This window comes from Anomalospiza imberbis, unplaced genomic scaffold (assembly GCF_031753505.1).
Source record: "Anomalospiza imberbis isolate Cuckoo-Finch-1a 21T00152 unplaced genomic scaffold, ASM3175350v1 scaffold_1102, whole genome shotgun sequence".
NCBI classification, from domain to species: Eukaryota; Metazoa; Chordata; class Aves; order Passeriformes; family Viduidae; genus Anomalospiza; species Anomalospiza imberbis.
Genome location: NW_027099494.1, coordinates 1 through 20,053, shown reverse-complemented (window position 1 = coordinate 20,053; position 20,053 = coordinate 1). Strand labels below are relative to the sequence as shown.

The window sequence follows — 20,053 nt, the reverse complement described above, 5'->3', positions numbered from 1 at the left end:
AAAAATTAAATTGGCGGGAAAAAAAAATTAAAATTGGCGGGGAAAAAAAATTAAAATTGGCGGGAAAAAAAATATTAAAATTGGCGGGAAATGGGGGAATGTTGAAGGAAAAGTCCCGAACGGGCAGAAAATGGGAAGAAATTCCCTAAAAAAACAAAAAAATGACCCCCCCAAAATTCCAAAAAAAAAAAAAAAAATCCACGGGGAAAAAAAAAAAAAAAATCCCAAAAATCGGCCCAAAATTTCCGAGAAATCGTAAAAAACGAGACCCAAAATCGGCCCAAAATTCCACCAAAAATTTCGATGAAATTCCTCAAAATCTGCTAAAAAAAAAAAACCAACAAACCGACAAGATCGGCAATAAATTCCGCAAAAATCCACAAGAAACGCACAAAAATTGGCCAAAAATTCCACTTTAAAAAGCCCCAAAATTCCCCCCACATTAAAAGAAAACCGCACTAAAATAAATCCCCAAAATCGGCCGCAAATTATTTTTTAAAAAGCGCCCAAATCAGCCCCAAATTCCCCCAAATTCAGCCAAAAATGCCAAATAAAACCCCAAAAATTGCCCCGAAATTTTACAATAAAAGCCCCCAAAAAATCGCCCCCAAATTCCTCAAAATTCACTAAAAAAACCCCAAAATCTACCCAAAAATCCTCAAAAAAAAACCCTAAAAAACCCAAATCCACTAAAACCCCCCCAAAATTTGTCCAATCCTTCCCCGCCCCGGGGGCTTTCGGTGCCCCCCAAAATCGAGATCCTAAAATCCCCTGAAATTGCTCAAATTCCACAAAAAAATAAAAAATCTCCAAAAATCCTCAAAATAATTTAAAAAACCCCAAAATTTGCTCCAAATCTACCAAGAGAAACCCCCAAATTCCCCAAAATCTACGTTAAAAAACCCCAAAATTCCCCAAAATCTCCCAAAATCTCCTTTAAAAACCCCAAAATTCCTCAAAATCCCCCAAAATCTCCTTTAAAATTCCCCAAAATCCCCCAAAATCTCCTTTAAAAACCCCAAAATCCCCCAAAATTCCCCAAAATCCCCCAAAATCTCCTTTAAAAACCCCAAAATTCCCACAAATCCCCCAAAATCTCCTTTAAAAACCCCAAAATTCCCCAAAATCCCCCAAAATCTCCTTTAAAAAACCCAAAATGCCCCAAAATCCCCCAAAATCTCCTTTAAAAATCCCCAAAATTCCCCGAATTTCCTCGAAATCCCCCCAAAATCTCCTTTAAAATTCCCCAAATTCCCCCAAAAAAACCCCAAAAAACCTCCACAATTCCTCAAAATAAGAATTAAAAAACCCCAAAATTGACCCAAAATTTCCCCAAAATCCCTGCTGGGGACACGGGGGTGGCCTTGGGGACACTTTGGGGACATTTTGGGGACATTGGGGTGGCCTTGGGGACACTGGGGTGGCCTTGGGGACATCCTTGAGGACATGGGGACAACCTGGGGATGGCCTTGGGGACACTTTGAGGACACGGGGGTGGCCTTGGGGACACTTTGGGGACACTTTGGGGACACCAGGGTGGCCTTGGGGACATTTTGGGGACACTTTGGGGACATTGGGGTGGCCTTGGGGACATCCTTGAGGACAAGGGGACAACCTGGGGATGGCCTTGGGGACACTTTGGAGACACTTTGGGGACACCGGGATGGCCTTGGGGACACTTTGGGGACACCAGGGTGGCCTTGGGGACACCTTGGGGACACTTTGGGGACACCAGGGTGGCCTTGGGGACATTTTGGGGACACTTTGGGGACACCGGGGTGGCCTTGGGGACACTTTGGAGACACTTTGGGGACACCAGGGTGGCCTTGGGGACATTTTGGGGACACTTTGGGGACACCGGGGTGGCCTTGGGGACACCGGGGTGGCCTTGGGGACATCCTTGAGGACATGGGGACAACCTGGGGATGGGCTTGGGGACACTTTGAGGACACAAGGATGGCCTTGGGGACACTGGGGTGGCCTTGGGGACACTTTGGGGACACTTTGGGGACACCGGGATGGCCATGGGGACACTGGGGTGGCCTTGGGGACATCCTTGAGGACACGGGGACAACCTGGGGATGGGCTTGGGGACACTTTGGGGACACAGGGATGGCCTTGGGGACACCGGGGTGGCCTTGGGGACACTTTGGGGACACCGGGGTGGCCTTGGGGACACTTTGGGGACACTTTGGGGACACCGGGGTGGCCTTGGGGACACTTTGGGGACACTTTGGGGACACCGGGGTGGCCTTGGGGACACTTTGGGGACATGGGGACAACCTGGGGATGGCCTTGGGGACATTTTGGGGACATTTTGGGGACACCGGGATGGCCATGGGGACACTGGGGTGGCCTTGGGGACATCCTTGAGGACATGGGGACAACCTGGGGATGGCCTTGGGGACACTTTGGGGACATTTTGGGGACATTGGGGTGGCCTTGGGGACACTGGGGTGGCCATGGGGACATTTTAGGGACACTTTGGGGACACAGGGATGGCCTTGGGGACACTGGGGTGGCCTTGGGGACACGGGGATGGCCATGGGGACACCAGGGTGGCCTTGGGGACACTTTGGGGACATTTTGGGGACACTGGGGTGGCCTTGGGGACACTTTCGGGACACCAGGGTGGCCTTGGGGACATTTTGGGGACACTTTGGGGACACTTTGGGGACACTGGGGTGGCCATGGGGACACTGGGGTGGCCTTGGGGACACTTTGGGGACATCCCTGGGGACACGGGGACAAGCCGGGGAGGGATTTGGGGTCACTTTGGGGACAATGGGGTGGCCTTGGGGACAATGGGGTGGCCTTGGGGACACCGGGACAACACGGAGGTGGCCTTGGGGACACCTCGGGGACACAGGGATGGACACGGGGCCACCTCGGGGCCACCTCGAGGACACCTCGGGGCCACCTCGGGGCCACCTCGGGGCCACCTCGGGGACACCTTGGGGACACCTTGGGGACACGGGGACACCTTGGGGACACCTTGGGGACACCTCGAGGACACCTTGGGACACTGAGATGGACACGGGGACATCTTGGGGACACCGGGATGGACACGGGGACACCTTGGGGACACGGGGACACCTCGGGGACACCTCGAGGACACCTTGGGGACACCTCGGGGCCACCTCGGGGACACGGGGACACCTTGAGGACACCTTGGGGACACCTTGGGGACACCTTGGGGACACCTTGGGGACACGGGGACACCTTGGGGACACCTCGAGGACACCTTGGGGACACCTCGGGGCCACCTCGGGGACACCTTGGGGACACCTTGGGGACACCTTGGGGACACCTCGGGGACACCTCGGGGCCACCTCGGGGACACCTTGGGGACACCTCGGGGACACCTCGGGGACACCTTGGGGACACCTCGGGGCCACCTCGAGGACACCTCGGGGCCACCTCGAGGTGGCCTTGGGGACATCGCGACCCTTTCGGGGACAACCGGGAGGGAGAAAGGCGGGGAAATTCTATTAAACCACGCCCATCGTTATGACGTCATCACGCCGGCTCCGCCCACCCCCCTTCGGGCGCCGCAGTGCGCCGGGACCGAGCGGAGCCGAAAAGAGCCGGAAAGAGCCGAAGAGGAGCCGAGCGCCGGCGAACCGGGAGCCGGAAAGAGCCGAACGGCGGGCACGGAGCGGGAGCGAAAAGAGCCGGAGCGGAACCGGAGCGGACCCGCCTGAGGGTCCGGCCATGCCGTGAAGCGGCTCCTCCGAGCCGTCCCGGGCTCTTCCTCGTCCTCCTCCTCCTCCTCGTCCTCCTCCTGCGGCGGGGGAAGGGCCCATGGGCCGGGCAGGGGGCTGAGGGGGCCGGAGACGCTGAACTGGGCCTAAACTGGGCTGAACTGGGCCGGACTAGGCCGGAGAAATCGGAACCGGGCCGAAAAGAGCCGAACGTGTCCGGAAAGAGCCGAAGCGGGAGAGGAGGAACCGAAGTAAGGACGGAGCTGTACGGAAAGAGCCGAACCGGGACGGAAAGAGCCGAAGCGGACCGAAAAGAACCGAACTGGGCCGGAAGTAAGCGAAGAGGGCCGGAAGTAGACGAAGGGAGTGCGGGGAGGGTCGGAAACAGCCGAACCGAGGCGGAACTGGGTCGGAAAGAGCCGAAGGTGTCCGGAAATTGCCGAAGTGCCGCCATGTTGCTGTCGCTGCTCCTCGGGCTCCTGGAGGGTGAGTTCGGGACCCCCCGAATGTCACCGGGACCCCAAAATGTCCCCAAATGTCCCCAAAATGTCCCCAAAATGTCCCAAAATGTCATCGGGGACCCCAAAAATGTCCCCAAATGTCACCAGGGACCCCAAAAATGTCCCCAAATGTCACCGGGGACCCCAAAATGTCCCCAAAATATGTCTAAAACGTCACTGGGGACCCCAAAATGTCCCTAAAATGTCCCCAAAATGTCATCAGGGACCCAAAATGTCCCCAAAATGTCCCTAAAATATCACCTGAGACCCCAAAAATGTCCCCAAAATGTCCCTAAAATATCACCTGAGACCCCAAAAATGTCCCCGAAATGTCCCTAAAATATCACCTGAGACCCCAAAAATGTCCTCAGATGTCATCGGGGACCCCAAAATGTCCCCAAATGTCCCCAAAATATCACCTGAGACCCCAAAAATGTCCCCAAATGTCCCCAAATGTCCCCAAATGTCCCCAAAATGTCCCAAAATGTCCCTAAAATATCACCTGAGACCCCAAAAATGTCCCCGAAATGTCCCTAAAATATCACCTGAGACCCCAAAAATGTCCTCAGATGTCATCGGGGACCCCAAAATGTCCCCAAATGTCCCAAAATGTCCCCAAAATGTCACTTGAGACCCCAAAAATGTCCCCAAAATGTCCCAAAATGTCCCCAAATGTCCCCAAAATGTCCCCAAATGTCATCAAGGACCCCAAAAATGTCCCCAAAATATCACCTGAGACCCCAAAAATGTCCCCAAAATGTCCCCAAATGTCCCAAAATGTCCCCAAATGTCCCCAAAACGTCCCTAAAATGTCATCGGGGACCCAAAATGTCCCCAAATGTCCCCAAAATGTCCCCAAAATATCACCTGAGACCCCAAAAATGTCCCAAAATGTCCCTAAAATGTCATCGGAGACCCCAAAATGTCTCCAAAATGTCACCTGAGACCCCAAAAATGTCCCAAAATGTCATCGGGGACCCCAAAAATGTCCCCAAAATGTCCCTAAAATGTCATCGGGGACCCCAAAATGTCCCCAAATGTCCCCAAAATGTCCCCAAAATATCACCTGAGACCCCAAAAATGTCCCAAAATGTCCCTAAAATGTCATCGGAGACCCCAAAATGTCTCCAAAATGTCACCTGTGACCCCAAAGATGTCCCCAAATGTCCCAAAATGTCCCCAAAACGTCCCTAAAATGTCATCAGAGACCCCAAAATGTCCCCAAAATGTCATCGGGGACCCCAAAAATGTCCCCAAAATGTCCCAAAATGTCACCTGAGACCCCAAAATGTCCCCAAAATGTCCCCAAAATGTCCCAAAATGTCCCCAAAACGTCCCTAAAATGTCATCGGGGACCCCAAAATGTCCTCAAAATGTCCCCGAATGTCACCTGAGACCCCAAAAATGTCCCCAAAATGTCCCCAAATGTCATCAGGGACCCCAAAATGTCCTCAAAATGTCCCCGAATGTCACCTGAGACCCCAAAAATGTCCCCAAATGTCCCCAAAATGTCATCAGGGACCCCAAAAATGTCCCCAAATGTCCCCAAAATATCACCTGAGACCCCAAAGATGTCCCCAAAATGTCCCAAAATGTCCCCAAAACGTCCCTAAAATATCATCTGAGACCCCAAAAATGTCCCCAAAATGTCATCAGGGACCCCAAAATGTCCCCAAAATGTCACCAAATGTCCCTAAAAAGTCATCAGAGACCCAAAACGTCCCCAAAATGTCCCTAAAATGTCCCAAAATGTTCCCAAAATGTCACCTGAGACCCCAAAAATGTCCCCAAATGTCCCAAAATGTCCCAAAATGTCCCCAAATGTCCCCAAAATGTCCCAAAATGTCACCTGAGACCCCAAAAATGTCCCCAAATGTCCCCAAAATGTCCCCAAAATGTCCCCAAAATGTCCCCAAATCTCCCCAAATGTCCCCAAAATGTCCCCAAAACGTCCCCAAAATGTCACCGGGGCCCCCAAAAAGTCCAAATGAGCCAATTTGGGGCGGGATTTCGATGAATTTTTGGCAGATTTTGAGGGATTTGGGGCCAATCTTGGGGGAATTTTGGGATTTTTTGGGAATTCCGGGATCCCTGCTCCCCCCATCCCAAATTTTGGGGTCCCCCGGGGGGGTGGGGAGGGGATTTTGGGACATTTCGGGGGATTTTGGGTCCGTTTGAAGCCGGATTTTGATGGATTTGGGGTCAACTTTTGCGAATTTTGGGCGAATTTTGGCAAATTTTGGGGGAGTTCGGGGGATTTTTTTTTTTGGGATTTTTTTGGGGGCTCCCTGTTCCCATCCCCATTTTTGGGGTTTTGGGGTTGGATTTTGGGGGATTTTTGGGTCCATTTGGGGTCGATTTTCATGGGTTGGGGCTGGATGTTCACGAATTTTGGACAAATTTCAGCAGAATTTCCGGGGAATTGGGGATTTTTCCGGGAAAATTTGGGAATTCCGGCATCCCTGACCCCCCTCCCATCCCCCTCCCCATTTTTGGGGTCCCGGGGGTGAATTTTTGGGTCTTTTGGGGCCATTTTGGGCTGGATTTTGATGCCTTTGGGCAAATTTCGACGCTTTTTGGACCAAAATTTGGGCAAATTCCAACGGAATCTTTTGGGAATTTAGGGAAAATTTGGGAATTTTCCCCCTTCTCCCCCTCCCCGCGTTTTTGGGGGTCCCGGGGGTGAATTTTGGGTCCATTTTGCGTCAATTTAACCGCTTCGGGACGGTTTTTTAAATGTTTTTTTTTTTGTCCAAATTTCCGTCAAATTTCAACAGAATTTCGCGGGAATTTTTTTTTTTTTTTTGGAATTTGGAGGAAAAGTGGGAATTCTTTCCTGATCCTCTTTCCCCACCCTCCCTGTGATTTTCGGGAATCCCGGGGGTGGATTTTGCCTCCACTTTGGGTCGATTTGAACCCCTTCGGGGCGGATTTTGGGCCAAATTTCGGCCAAATCTCGACGGAGTTTCGCGGGAATTTCTGGGAATTCGGGAATTCCGTCCCGACCCCCTCCCCTCTCCCCTCCCCCCCGCAGTTTCGGGGGCCCTGGGGGGGTGCGTGGAGGTGGCCTCGGGCACCGAGGCCGTGCTGGGGGCGCCGTTCCGGCTGCTGTGCATCGCCTGCAAGCGCCGCAGCGAGACCCCGGCCGAGGCCGAGAGCGAGTGGTTCTTCCGGCCCGAGGGGGCCCCCCAGTTCGAGAAGGTCACTGGGAGGGACTGGGAGGGGACTGGGAGGGACTGGGCGGGGATTTGGAGTAACTGGGAGGGACTGGGATTGAACTGGGAGGGACTGGGAGGGACTGGGATTGAACTGGGAGGGACTGGGAGGAACTGGGAGGGGATTGGGAGTAACTGGGAGGGACTGGGAGGGACTGGGAGGGACTGGGAGGGACTGGGATTGAACTGGGAGGGACTGGGAGGGACTGGGATTGAACTGGGAGGGACTGGGAGGGACTGGGATTGAACTGGGAGGGACTGGGAGGGACTGGGATTGAACTGGGAGGGACTGGAAGGGACTGGGAGGGACTGGGAAGGGATTGGGATGGAACTGGGAGAGGATTGGTAGGGACTGGGATGAACTGGGAGGGACTGGGAGAGGGTTGGGAGTAACTGGGACCGACTGGGAGGGACTGGGACCAACTGGGAGGGATTGGGAGGGACTGGGAGGGACTGGGAGTAACTGGGATGAACTGGAAAGGACTGGGATGAACTGGGATGGACTGGGAGGGACTGGGATGGACTGGGATGGACTGGGAGGGACTGGGATGGACTGGGAGGGACTGGGATAAACTGGGAGGGACTGGAATAAACTGGAATAAACTGGGAGGGACTGGAACCTACTGGGGAGACACTTGGGATGTATTGGGATGAACTGGGAGCTACTGGGAGGCGCCGGGAGCTACTGGGGGAGACCCTGGAGAGCCGCTGGGCCATACTGGGAGTCACTGGGCTGAACTGGGAGCTACTGGGAGGTGCCGGGAGCTACTGGGGGAGACCCTGGAGAGCCACTGGGCCATACTGGGAGTCACTGGGCTGAACTGGGAGCTACTGGGAGGTGCCGGGAGCTACTGGGGGAGACCCTGGAGAGCCGCTGGGCCATACTGGGAGTCACTGGGCTGAACTGGGAGCTACTGGGGGAGACCCTGGAGAGCCGCTGGGCCATACTGGGAGTCACTGGGCTGAACTGGGAGCTACTGGGAATTCCGGGAGCCGCAAGAAGGCTCGGTTGCAACGCCAAACTCGGCCACCAGAGGGCGCCACTGAGCCAACCCCCCCATTTCCAATCCCTTCCCGCCAACCCTTACTGGTTTATACTGGTCCGTACTGGTTCTTACTGGTTTTTCCTGGTGCAGATCCTGCACTACAGCCCCGAGGAGGGCGAGTGGGTGGCTCCAGGGCCGTTTTTCGGGGTGCTGTCCTGGAACGGCTCGCGGGGCACGCGGGACCTGCAGGACCTGTCGGTGTGGCTGCAGGCCGTGCAGCACGGCCACGCCGGGCAGTACGTGTGCCGCCTGAAACGGAACCTGACCTTCGAGGGCTACACCTACAGCCTGGCCAGGAACCAGACCCTGCGGCTGGCCGTGGTGGAGAAAGGTGCTGGGATAAACTGGGATAAACTGGGATAAACTGGGATGGACTGGGATAAACTGGGAGGATGCTGCAGTTCCCAAAGCCGCCACCAGGGGGAGCTGGGGAGACACTGGGAGTTCATGGAGGGGACTGGGTGGGAATTTTGGGGACTGGGAGGGACTGGGATGGACTGGGAGGGAACTGGGAGTTACTGGGATAAACTGGGAGGGACTGGGAAGGACTGGGAAGGACTGGGGGTTACTGGGATAAACTGGGATGGACTGGGATGGACTGGGAGTTACTGGGAGGGGACTGGGAAGGGATTGGGATACACCTACAGCCTGGCCAGGAAGCAGACCCTGCGGCTGGCCGTGGTGGAGAAAGGTGCTGGGATAAACTGGGATAAACTGGGATAAACTGGGAGGCGCTGGGAGGATGCTGCAGTTCCCAAAGCCGCCACCAGGGGGAGCTGGGGAGACACTGGGAGTTCATGGAGGGGACTGGGAGGGACTGGGATGGACTGGGAAGGACTGGGGGTTACTGGGATAAACTGGGAGGGACTGGGATGGACTGGGAGTTACTGGGAAGGGACTGGGATGGACTGGGATAAACTGGGAGTTACTGGGAGGGGACTGGGAAGGGATTGGGATACACCTACAGCCTGGCCAGGAACCAGACCCTGCGGCTGGCCGTGGTGGAGAAAGGTGCTGGGATAAACTGGGATAAACTGGGATAAACTGGGAGGCACTGAGACAAACTGGGATAAACTGGGATAAACTGGGATAAACTGGGAGGCGCTTGGAGGATGCTGTAGTTCCCAATGACGTCACCAGGGGGAGCGGGGGAGACACTGGGAGATCATGGAGGGGACTGGGTGGGAATTTTGGGAACTGGGAGGGACTGGGATGGACTGGGAGGGAACTGGGGGATACTGGGATAAACTGGGAGGGGACTGGGATGGACTGGGATAAACTGGGAGTTACTGGGAGGGGACTGGGAAGGGATTGGGATACACCTACAGCCTGGCCAGGAAGCAGACCCTGCGGCTGGCCGTGGTGGAGAAAGGTGCTGGGATAAACTGGGATAAACTGGGAGGCACTGAGACAAACTGGGATAAACTGGGATAAACTGGGATAAACTGGGAGGCACTGGGAGGATGCTGCAGTTCCCAAAGCCGCCACCAGGGGGAGCTGGGGAGACACTGGGAGTTCATGGAGGGGACTGGGTGGGAATTTTGGGAACTGGGAGGGACTGGGATGGACTGGAAGGGAACTGGGGGATACTGGGATAAACTGGGAGGGGACTGGGATGGACTGGGAAGGACTGGGGGTTACTGGGATAAACTGGGATGGACTGGGATGGACTGGGAGTTACTGGGAGGGGACTGGGAAGGGATTGGGATACACCTACAGCCTGGCCAGGAACCAGACCCTGCGGCTGGCCGTGGTGGAGAAAGGTGCTGGGATAAACTGGGATAAACTGGGAGTAAACTGGGATAAACTGGGAGGCGCTGGGAGGATGCTGCAGTTCCCAAAGCCGCCACCAGGGGGAGCTGGGGAGACACTGGGAGTTCATGGAGGGGACTGGGAGGGACTGGGATGGACTGGGAAGGACTGGGGGTTACTGGGATAAACTGGGAGGGACTGGGATGGACTGGGAGTTACTGGGAAGGGACTGGGATGGACTGGGATAAACTGGGAGTTACTGGGAGGGGACTGGGAAGGGATTGGCATACATCTACAGCCTGGCCAGGAAGCAGACCCTGCGGCTGGCCGTGGTGGAGAAAGGTGCTGGGATAAACTGGGATAAACTGGGATGGACTGGGATAAACTGGGAGGCACCGGGAGGATGCTGCAGTTCCCAAAGCCGCCACCAGGGGGAGCTGGGGAGACACTGGGAGTTCATTGAGGAGACTGGGTGGGAATTTTGGGAACTGGGATGGACTGGGATGGACTGGGAGGGAACTGGGAGTTACTGGGATAAACTGGAAGGGACTGGGAAGGACTGGGAAGGACTGGGAAGGACTGGGGGTTACTGGGATAAACTGGGATGGACTGGGATGGACTGGGATAAACTGGGAGGGGACTGGGAAGGGATTGGGATACACCTACAGCCTGGCCAGGAACCAGACCCTGCGGCTGGCCGTGGTGGAGAAAGGTGCTGGGATAAACTGGGATAAACTGGGATAAACTGGGATGGACTGGGATAAACTGGGAGGATGCTGCAGTTCCCAAAGCCACCACCAGGGGGAGCTGGGGAGACACTGGGAGTTCATTGAGGAGACTGGGTGGGAATTTGGGGAACTGGGATGGACTGGGATGGACTGGGAGGGAACTGGGAGTTACTGGGATAAACTGGAAGGGACTGGGAAGGACTGGGAAGGACTGGGAAGGACTGGGGGTTACTGGGATAAACTGGGATGGACTGGGATGGACTGGGAGTTACTGGGAGGGGACTGGGAAGGGATTGGGATACATCTACAGCCTGGCCAGGAACCAGACCCTGCGGCTGGCCGTGGTGGAGAAAGGTGCTGGGATAAACTGGGATGGACTGGGATAAACTGGGAGGCACTGAGACAAACTGGGATAAACTGGGATAAACTGGGAGGAGGAACCCCGTGCCCTCCGCAGCGCGCCGGGACCTGGCGTCCATCGTCTCCGAGATCCTCATGTACGTGCTCATCGTGGTGCTCACGCTCTGGCTCGCCGCCGAGATGCTCTACTGCTACCGCAAGGTGGCGGCCGCGGCCCCGCCCCCCGACAGCGCGTGAGTGGGCGGGGCCTCCGAGGGCGTGGCTGAAGGGCGAGGCGAAAATTTGGGGGGGGAAACGCAAAAAAAAAAAAACCGGGCGAAAACGCGGCGAAAAATGGGGAAATGGGGGCGGAAAACGGGGGTTGTGATAGCGGAAAGGGGGCGTGGCTTGAGAGTGTGGGCGTGGCTTGGGGGTTGGGTGTGGTCTAAAGGGGGCGTGGCCGAATTTTGGGGGTGGGGGGAAGCGAAAATTGGGGGGGGAAATGGAAAAATTGGGGGGGAAATTGGGAAAATTGGGGTCAAATCAGGGCATTGAAGGGTTAAGGGGGCGTGGCTTTGGGGGTTGAGGGTGTGGCTTGGGGGTGGGAGTGGTCTAAATGGGGCGTGGTCAGAATTTTGGTGGGGAATGTGAAAATCGGGGCCACACCGGGGGGTTCAAATGGCGAGGAGGGGCGTGGCTTGAGGGTGTGGGCGTGGCTTGGGGGTTGGGTGTGGCCTAAAGGGGGCGTGGCCGAATTTTGGGGGGTGGGGGGAAGTGAAAATTGGGGGGGGAAATGGAAAAATTGGGGGGAAATTGGGAAAATTGGGGTCGAATCAGGGCATTGAAGGGTTAAGGGGGCGTGGCTTTGGGGGTTGAGGGTGTGGCTTGGGGGTGGGAGTGGTCTAAATGGGGCGTGGTCAGAATTTTGGTGGGGAATGTGAAAATCGGGGCCACACCGGGGGGTTAAAATGGCGAGAAGGGGCGTGGCTTTAGGTTGTGGGCGTGGCTTGGGGTTTGGGTGTGGTTCTAAAGGGGGCGTGGCCGAATTTTGGGGGTGGGGGGAAGCGAAAATTGGGGTAAAAATGGAAAAATTGGGGGGGGGTGGGAAAATTGGGGTCAAATCAGGGCATTGAAGGGTTAAGGGGGCGTGGCTTTGGGGTTTGAGGGCGTGGCTTGGGCTTGGGCGTGGCCTGAAGGGGGCGTGGCCGAATTTTTGGGGTGGGGGGAAGCGAAAATTGGAGTAAAAATGGAAAAATTGGGGGGGGGGGGTGGGAAAATTGGGGTCAAATCAGGGCATTGAAGGGTTAAGGGGGCGTGGCTTTGGGGGTTGAGGGCGTGGCTTGGGGGTGGGAGTGGTCTAAGTGGGGCGTGGTCAGAATTTTGGTGGGAAATGTGAAAATTGGGGCCACACTGGGGGGTTAAAATGGCGAGAAGGGGCGTGGCTTGAGGGTGTGGGCGTGGCTTGGGGTTTGGGTGTGGTCTAAAGGGGGCGTGGCCGAATTTTGGGGGTGGGGGGGACGTGAAAATTGGGGTAAAAATGGAAAAATTGGGGGGGATGGGAAAATTGGGGTCAAATCAGGGCATTGAAGGGTTAAGGGGGCGTGGCTTTGGGGGTTGAGGGCGTGGCTTGGGGGTGGGAGTGGTCTAAATGGGGCGTGGTCAGAATTTTGGTGGGGAATGTGAAAATCGGGGCCACACCGGGGGGTTCAAATGGCGAGAAGGGGCGTGGCTTGAGGGTGTGGGCGTGGCTTGGGGTTTGGGTGTGGTCTAAAGGGGGCGTGGCCGAATTTTGGGGGTGGGGGGAAGCGAAAATTGGGGGGGGAAATGGAAAAATTGGGGGGGAAATTGGGAAAATTGGGGTCAAATCAGGGCATTGAAGGGTTAAGGGGGCGTGGCTTTGGGATTTTGGGGCGTGGCTTGGGATTGGGCGTGGCCTGAAGGGGGCGTGGTTTAATTTTGGGGGTGGAATTTGAGGGGAAAAGGGAAAATTGGGAGGGGACAAAGGAGAAATTTGGGGATTTGGGGGCGTGGCCTAAGATGGGCGTGGCCAAGCGGAAGTGAGGCTGGGGTGGGCGTGGCCTGAAAGGGGGCGTGGTTTAATTTTGGGGCGGGGTTTGGGATGAAAATGGGGAAATTTGGGGGTTCGGGTGAGCGGGGAGGGCGTGGCTGGGTGGGGGCGTGGTTTGAAGGGGTGTGGCCGCGGATGGGGGCGTGGCCCCGCCCCCAGCCCAGTTTGGCCCCTCCCCCCAGCTCGGAGTACCTGGCCATCACCTCGGAGAGCAAAGAGAACTGCGGCGGCCCGGCGGCCGCAGAGTGACCGCCAGTGACCGCCAGTGACCACCAGTGACCCCTGAGTGACCCTGAGTGACCACAGTGACCCCTGAGTGACCACTGACCCCTGAGTGACCCCTGAGTGACCGCGAGTGACCCCTGAGTGACTGCGAGTGACCACGAGTGACCCTGAGTGACCCTGAGTGACCCCGAGTGACCCCTGAGTGACCCCTGAGTGACCCTGAGTGACCGCAGTGACCCTGAGTGACCCTGAATGACCCCTGAGTGACCCCTGAGTGACCCTGAATGACCACTGAGTGACCCTGAGTGACCCTGAGTGACCGCAGTGACCCCTGAGTGACCCCGAGTGACCACTGAGTGACCCTGAGTGACCGCAAGTGACCCCTGAGTGACCCTGAGTGACCACTGAGTGACCCTGAGTGACCCTGAGTGACCGCAGTGACCCCTGAGTGACCGCCAGTGACCCTGAGTGACCCCTGAGTGACCCTGGGTGACCCTGGGTGACGCTGAGTGACCCCTGAGTGACCCTGAGTGACCCCTGAGTGACCCTGAGTGACCCTGAGTGCCCCCTGAGTGACCCTGAGTGACCCCGAGTGACCACTGAGTGACCCTGAGTGACCGCAAGTGACCCCTGAGTGACCCTGAGTGACCACTGAGTGACCCCTGAGTGACCCTGAGTGACCCTGAGTGACCCTGAGTGACCCCTGAGTGACCCTGAGTGACCCTGAGTGACCCCTGAGTGACCACTGAGTGACCACAGTGACCCCTGAGTGACCCCTGAGTGACCACTGAGTGACCCTGAGTGACCCTGGGTGACCCTGAGTGACCCCTGAGTGACCCCTGAGTGACCCTGGGTGACGCTGAGTGACCCTGAGTGACCCCTGAGTGACCCCTGAGTGACCCTGAGTGACCCCTGAGTGACCCCTGAGTGACCCTGAGTGACCCCTGAGTGACCCTGAGTGACCCCTGAGTGACCCCTGAGTGACCCCTGAGTGACCACAGTGACCCCTGAGTGACCCTGAGTGACCCTGAGTGACCGCAGTGACCCCTGAGTGACCCCTGAGTGACCACTGAGTGACCCCTGAGTGACCCCTGAGTGACCACTGAGTGACCCTGAGTGACCGCAGTGACCCCTGAGTGACCCCTGAGTGACCCTGAGTGACCACAGTGACCCCTGAGTGACCCCTGAGTGACCCCTGAGTGACCCCTGAGTGACCCTGAGTGACCCTGAGTGACCGCAGTGACCCCTGAGTGACCCTGAGTGACCCTGAGTGACCACAGTGACCCCTGAGTGACCCCTGAGTGACCCTGAGTGACCACGAGTGACCACAGTGACCCTGAGTGACCCTGAGTGACCCTGAGTGACCACGAGTGACCCCTGAGTGACCCTGAGTGACCCCGAGTGACCCCTGAGTGACCCCTGAGTGACCAATGAGTGACCACAGTGACCCTGAGTGACCAATGAGTGACCCCTGAGTGACCCCTGAGTGACCAATGAGTGACCCCTGAGTGACCGAGTGACCCTGAGTGACCACTGAGTGACCCTGAGTGACCGCAGTGACCCCTGAGTGACCCCTGAGTGACCCTGAGTGACCGCAGTGACCCCTGAGTGACCCTGAGTGACCCCTGAGTGACCCTGAGTGACCACAGTGACCCCTGAGTGACCCTGAGTGACCACTGAGTGACCCCTGAGTGACCCTGAGTGACCGCAGTGACCCCTGAGTGACCCTGAGTGACCACTGAGTGACCCCTGAGTGACCCTGAGTGACCGCAGTGACCCTGAGTGACCCTGAGTGACCGCAGTGACCACTGAGTGACCAATGAGTGACCCCTGAGTGACCACAGTGACCCCTGAGTGACCAATGAGTGACCCCTGAGTGACCCCTGAGTGACCACGAGTGACCCCTGAGTGACCCCTGAGTGACCCTGAGTGACCCTGAGTGACCCCTGAATGACCCCTGAGTGACCACAGTGACCCTGAGTGACCAATGAGTGACCCCTGAGTGACCCTGAGTGACCCCTGAGTGACCCCTGAGTGACCCCTGAGTGACCCCGAGTGACCTTGAGTGACCACAGTGACCGCAGTAACCCTGAGTGACCCTGAGTGACCCCTGAGTGACCCCTGAGTGACCGCAGTGACCCCTGAGTGACCACAGTGACCCCTGAGTGACCCTGAGTGACCCCTGAGTGACCACTGAGTGACCCCTGAGTGACCCTGAGTGACCCTGAGTGACCCCTGAGTGACCACAGTGACCCCTGAGTGACCCTGAGTGACCCTGAGTGACCCTGAGTGACCCTGAGTGACCGCGAGTGACCCTGAATGACCCCTGAGTGACCCTGAGTGACCCTGAGTGACCCTGAGTGGCCCCTGAGTGACCCCTGAGTGACCCCTGAGTGACCCCTGAGTGACCGCAGTGACCAATGAGTGACCCTGAGTGACCCTGAGTGACCCCTGAGTGACCCTGAGTGACCGCAGTGACCGCAGTGACCCCTGAGTGACCCTGAGTGACCACTGAGTGACCACAGTGACCCCTGAGTGACCCTGAGTGACCCTGAGTGACCAATGAGTGACCCCGAGTGACCCCTGAGTGACCCCTGAGTGACCCCAGGCCCCCCCCTGCAATAACCCCCCGGGGGGGACCCCCCCCGACCCCTCCCCCAGCCCGGAATTTGGGGGAAGAAAAATCCCAAAAAATTGGGGGAAAATTCCCAAAATTTGGGGAAAAAAACCCCCAAAAATTGGGGAAAAAAAACCCCAAAAATTGGGGAAAGAAATCTCAAAGAAAAAGGGGGAAATTTCCGGAAAATTTGGGGGAAAATCCCAAAAAAATTGGGAAAAAATACCAAATATTTGGGGAAAAAATTCCCAAAAATTGGGGAAAAAATTCCCAAAAATTGGGGAAAAAATTCCCAAAATTTGGGGAAAAAATCTCAAAAAATTGGGGAAAAATCCCAAAAAATGGGGAAAAAATACCCAAAAATTTGGGGGAAAATTCCCAAAAATTTGGGGAAAAAATCTCAAAAAATTGGGGAAAAATCCCAAAAAGTGGGGAAAAAATACCCAAAATTTGGGGAAAAAATCTCAAAAAATTGGGGGAAAATCCAAAAAATGGGGAAAAAATACCCAAAAATTTGGGGAAAAATTCCCAAAAATTTGGGGAAAAATCTCAAAAAATTGGGGAAAAATCCCAAAAAATTGGGGAAAAAATTCCCAAAATTTGGGGAAAAAAATACCAAAAAATTGGGGAAAAATTTCCCAACATTTGGGGAAAAATCCCAAAAAATGGGGAAAAAGTACCCAAAAATTTGGGGGAAAATCCCAAATATTTGGGGAAAAAATCTCAAAAAATTGGGGAAAAATCCCAAAAAATGGGGAAAAAATACCCAAAAAATTGGGGAAAAATACCAAAAAATTGGGGAGAAAATTCCCAAAATTTGGGGAAAAAAATACCAAAAAATTGAGGAAAAAAATCTCAAAAAATTGGGGAAAAATCCCAAAAAATGGGGAAAAAATACCCAAAAAATTTGGGGAAAAAATTCCCGAAATTTGGGCCTCCCCCCCTCCCCCCGTGTGTGTGTGGGTGTGTGCATGCAAATGAGCCGTATGCAAATGAGCAGTGTGCAAATGAGATATTTAAATGAGCAATACGTAAATGAAATAGGACAAGAACCTTGACAGCACTTTATGCAAATGAGGGGGCGTGGCAATATAGATGACGGTTATATGCAAATGAGGGGTGTGTAAATATATGTAAATGAGATTATATGCAAATGGGAACGTTGCCATGTTGTTGGTATGCTAATGAGGTTGAGATGAGCGATGAGAATTGTAACCGCGGGTTAATTAATATGTAAATGAGCTGTACATAAACAAGCGTTATGCAAATGAGCACCAACAGCCGCACAAATGCACATCTCAGTTGTGATATGCAAATGAACATGCAAATGAGGCGGGGCATGCAAACGAGCACCGAGCACCGTATGCAAATGAGCACCGCCGTGTCAACACATCGCTGTATGCAAATGAGCGCCCGTATGCAAATGAGTGCCATAATTAATGGATTAATTGTGCCAAGCACCGATATGTAAATGGACATGCAAATGAACATGCAAATCAGCCTGACTGGCAAGCCTCGAGTCCTTGGTGTGGGAGGGCCGTTGATATGCAAATGAGATTCATGCTAATTAGCGGCATGCAAAGCAGGAGCTAGGTCAGGGGGGCTGTGCAAATGAGCTGTATGCAAATGAGGTGGGTGACGTCATCGGCGGGTTTGGGGCTCAATTCCCAAATTTTGGGGTTTCCTGGGAGGCCGATGATGTCATCGTGGGAGTCGATGACGTCATCGGGAGGGGGATGACGTCACTGGGGGGTCCGGGTGGATTTTGGGGTCAAATTCCCAAATTTTGGGGTCAAATTCCCGAATTTTGGGGTCAAATTCCCGAATTTCGGGGTTCAATCCCAAATTTTGGGGATCGATGACGTCCCTGGGGGGTCCGGGGTGGATTTTGGGGTCAGATTCCCAAATTTTGGGGTTCCTGGGATCACTCGGGGGCCAAATTCCCAAATTTTGGGGTCAAATTCCCAAATTTTGGGGTTCAATCCCCGAATTTTGGGGTTCCCGGGTGGATTTTGGGGCTCCGTTCCCAAATTTTGGGGTCAAATTCCCACATTTTGGGGTCCTGCACCCAAATTTTGGTGTTCCAATCCCAAATTTTAGGGTTTCAATCCCAAATTTTGGGGATCGATGACGTCACTGGGGGGTCCGGGGTGGATTTTGGGGTCGAATTCCCAAATTTTGGGGTGAAATTCCCAAATTTTGGGGTTCAGTCCCAAATTTTGGGATCGATGACGTCACTGGGGGTCCGGGGTTGATTTTGGGGTCAAATTCCCGAATTTTGCGGTCAAATTCCCGAATTTTGGGGTTCAATCCCAAATTTTGGGATCAATGACGTCACTGGGGGGGTCCGGGGTGGATTTTGGAGTTAAATTCCCAAATTTTGGGGTTCCTGGATCACTCGGGGGCCAAATTCCCAAATTTTGGGGTCAAATTCCCAAATTTTGGGGTTCAGTCCCCGAATTTTGGGGTTCCCGGGTGGATTTTGGGGCTCCGTTCCCAAATTTTGGGGTCAAATTCCCACATTTTGGGGTCCTGCACCCAAATTTTGGTGTTCCAATCCCAAATTTTAGGGTTCCAATCCCAAATTTTGGGATCAAATTCCCCAGTTTTGGGGTTCCAGTCCCAAATTTTCGGGTTCCAATCCCAAATTTTGGATCAAATTCCCAAATTTTAGGGTTCAAATCCCAAATTTTGGGGATCGATGACGTCACTGGGGGGTCCGGGGTGGATTTTGGGGTCACATTCCCGAATTTTGGGGTCAAATTCCCAAATTTCGGGGTTCAATCCCAAATTTTGGGGATCGATGACGTCACTGGGGGGTCCGGGGTGGATTTTGGGGTCAAATTCCCGAATTTTGGGGTGAAATTCCCGAATTTCGGGGTTCAATCCCAAATTTTGGGATCGATGACGTCACTGGGGGGTCCGGGGTGGATTTTGGGGTCAAATTCCCGAATTTTGGGGTTCAGTCCCAAATTTTGGGGATCGATGACGTCACTGGGGGGTCCGGGGTGGATTTTGGGGTCACATTCCCAAATTTTGGGGTCAAATTCCCGAATTTTGGGGTTCAGTCCCAAATTTTGGGGATTGATGACGTCACTGGGGGGTCCGGGGTGGATTTTGGGGTCGAATTCCCAAATTTTGGGGTCAAATTCCCGAATTTTGGGGTTCAGTCCCATATTTTGGGGATCGATGACGTCACTGGGGGGTCCGGGGTGGATTTTGGGGTCAAATTCCCAAATTTTGGGGTTCAATCCCCGAATTTTGGGGATCGATGACATCACTGGGGGGTCCGGGGTGGATTTTGGGGTCAAATTCCCAAATTTTGGGGTCAAATTCCCGAATTTCAGGGTTCAATCCCAAATTTTGGGGATCGATGACGTCACTGGGGGGTCCGGGGTGGATTTTGGGGTCAAATTCCCGAATTTTGGGGTGAAATTCCCGAATTTCGGGGTTCAATCCCAAATTTTGGGGATCGATGACGTCACTGGGGGGTCCGGGGTGGATTTCGGGGTCAAATTCCCAAATTTTGGGGTTCCTGGGATCACTCGGGGGCCAAATTCCCAAATTTTGGGGTCAAATTCCCAAATTTCGGGGTTCAGTCCCCGAATTTTGGGGTTCCCGGGTGGATTTTGGGGTTCCATTCCCAAATTTTGGGGTCAAATTCCCAAATTTTGGGGTCTAGAACCCCAATTTCAGAGTTTTATTCCCAAACTTTGGGGTCCGGGGTGGATTTTTGGGGTCAAATTCCCAAATTTTGGGGTTCCTGGGATCACTCGGGGGTCGAATTCCCAAATCTTGGGGTCAAATTCCCAAATTTTGGGTCAAGAACCCGAATTTCGGGGTTCAATCCCAAATTTTG

At 54.6% G+C, this 20,053-nt stretch overlaps 1 protein-coding gene and 1 long non-coding RNA gene across 9 annotated transcripts; one reads left to right on the top strand and one right to left on the bottom strand.

The window, feature by feature from the left end:
* Positions 1–3,556: 3,556 nt before the first annotated feature.
* On the top strand, positions 3,557–17,691 carry SCN1B (sodium voltage-gated channel beta subunit 1). Of its 8 annotated transcripts, none has more exons than XM_068177826.1 (6): positions 3,557–4,190; positions 7,239–7,405; positions 8,556–8,796; positions 11,403–11,538; positions 13,535–13,597; positions 13,659–13,683. In XM_068177826.1, the coding sequence occupies exons 1-6, from the start codon at positions 4,157–4,159 to the stop codon at positions 13,666–13,668; spliced, it is 651 nt and encodes a 216-aa protein (XP_068033927.1). In that variant the 5' UTR covers positions 3,557–4,156; the 3' UTR covers positions 13,669–13,683. The 8 variants fall into 8 exon arrangements, with proteins under 8 accessions (XP_068033927.1, XP_068033923.1, XP_068033921.1 ...); XM_068177822.1 differs by lacking the exon at positions 13,659–13,683 and adding an exon at positions 14,641–14,689 and having other exon boundaries at positions 3,558–4,190; XM_068177820.1 differs by lacking the exon at positions 13,659–13,683 and adding an exon at positions 14,337–14,361 and having other exon boundaries at positions 3,558–4,190.
* On the bottom strand, positions 13,917–14,924 carry LOC137465801 (uncharacterized). The gene is made up of 3 exons (XR_010994838.1): positions 14,843–14,924; positions 14,300–14,374; positions 13,917–13,991 (listed from the first exon to the last, which is right to left on the bottom strand). It is a non-coding gene; the product is annotated as an uncharacterized lncRNA (long non-coding RNA).
* Positions 17,692–20,053: the final 2,362 nt, after the last annotated feature.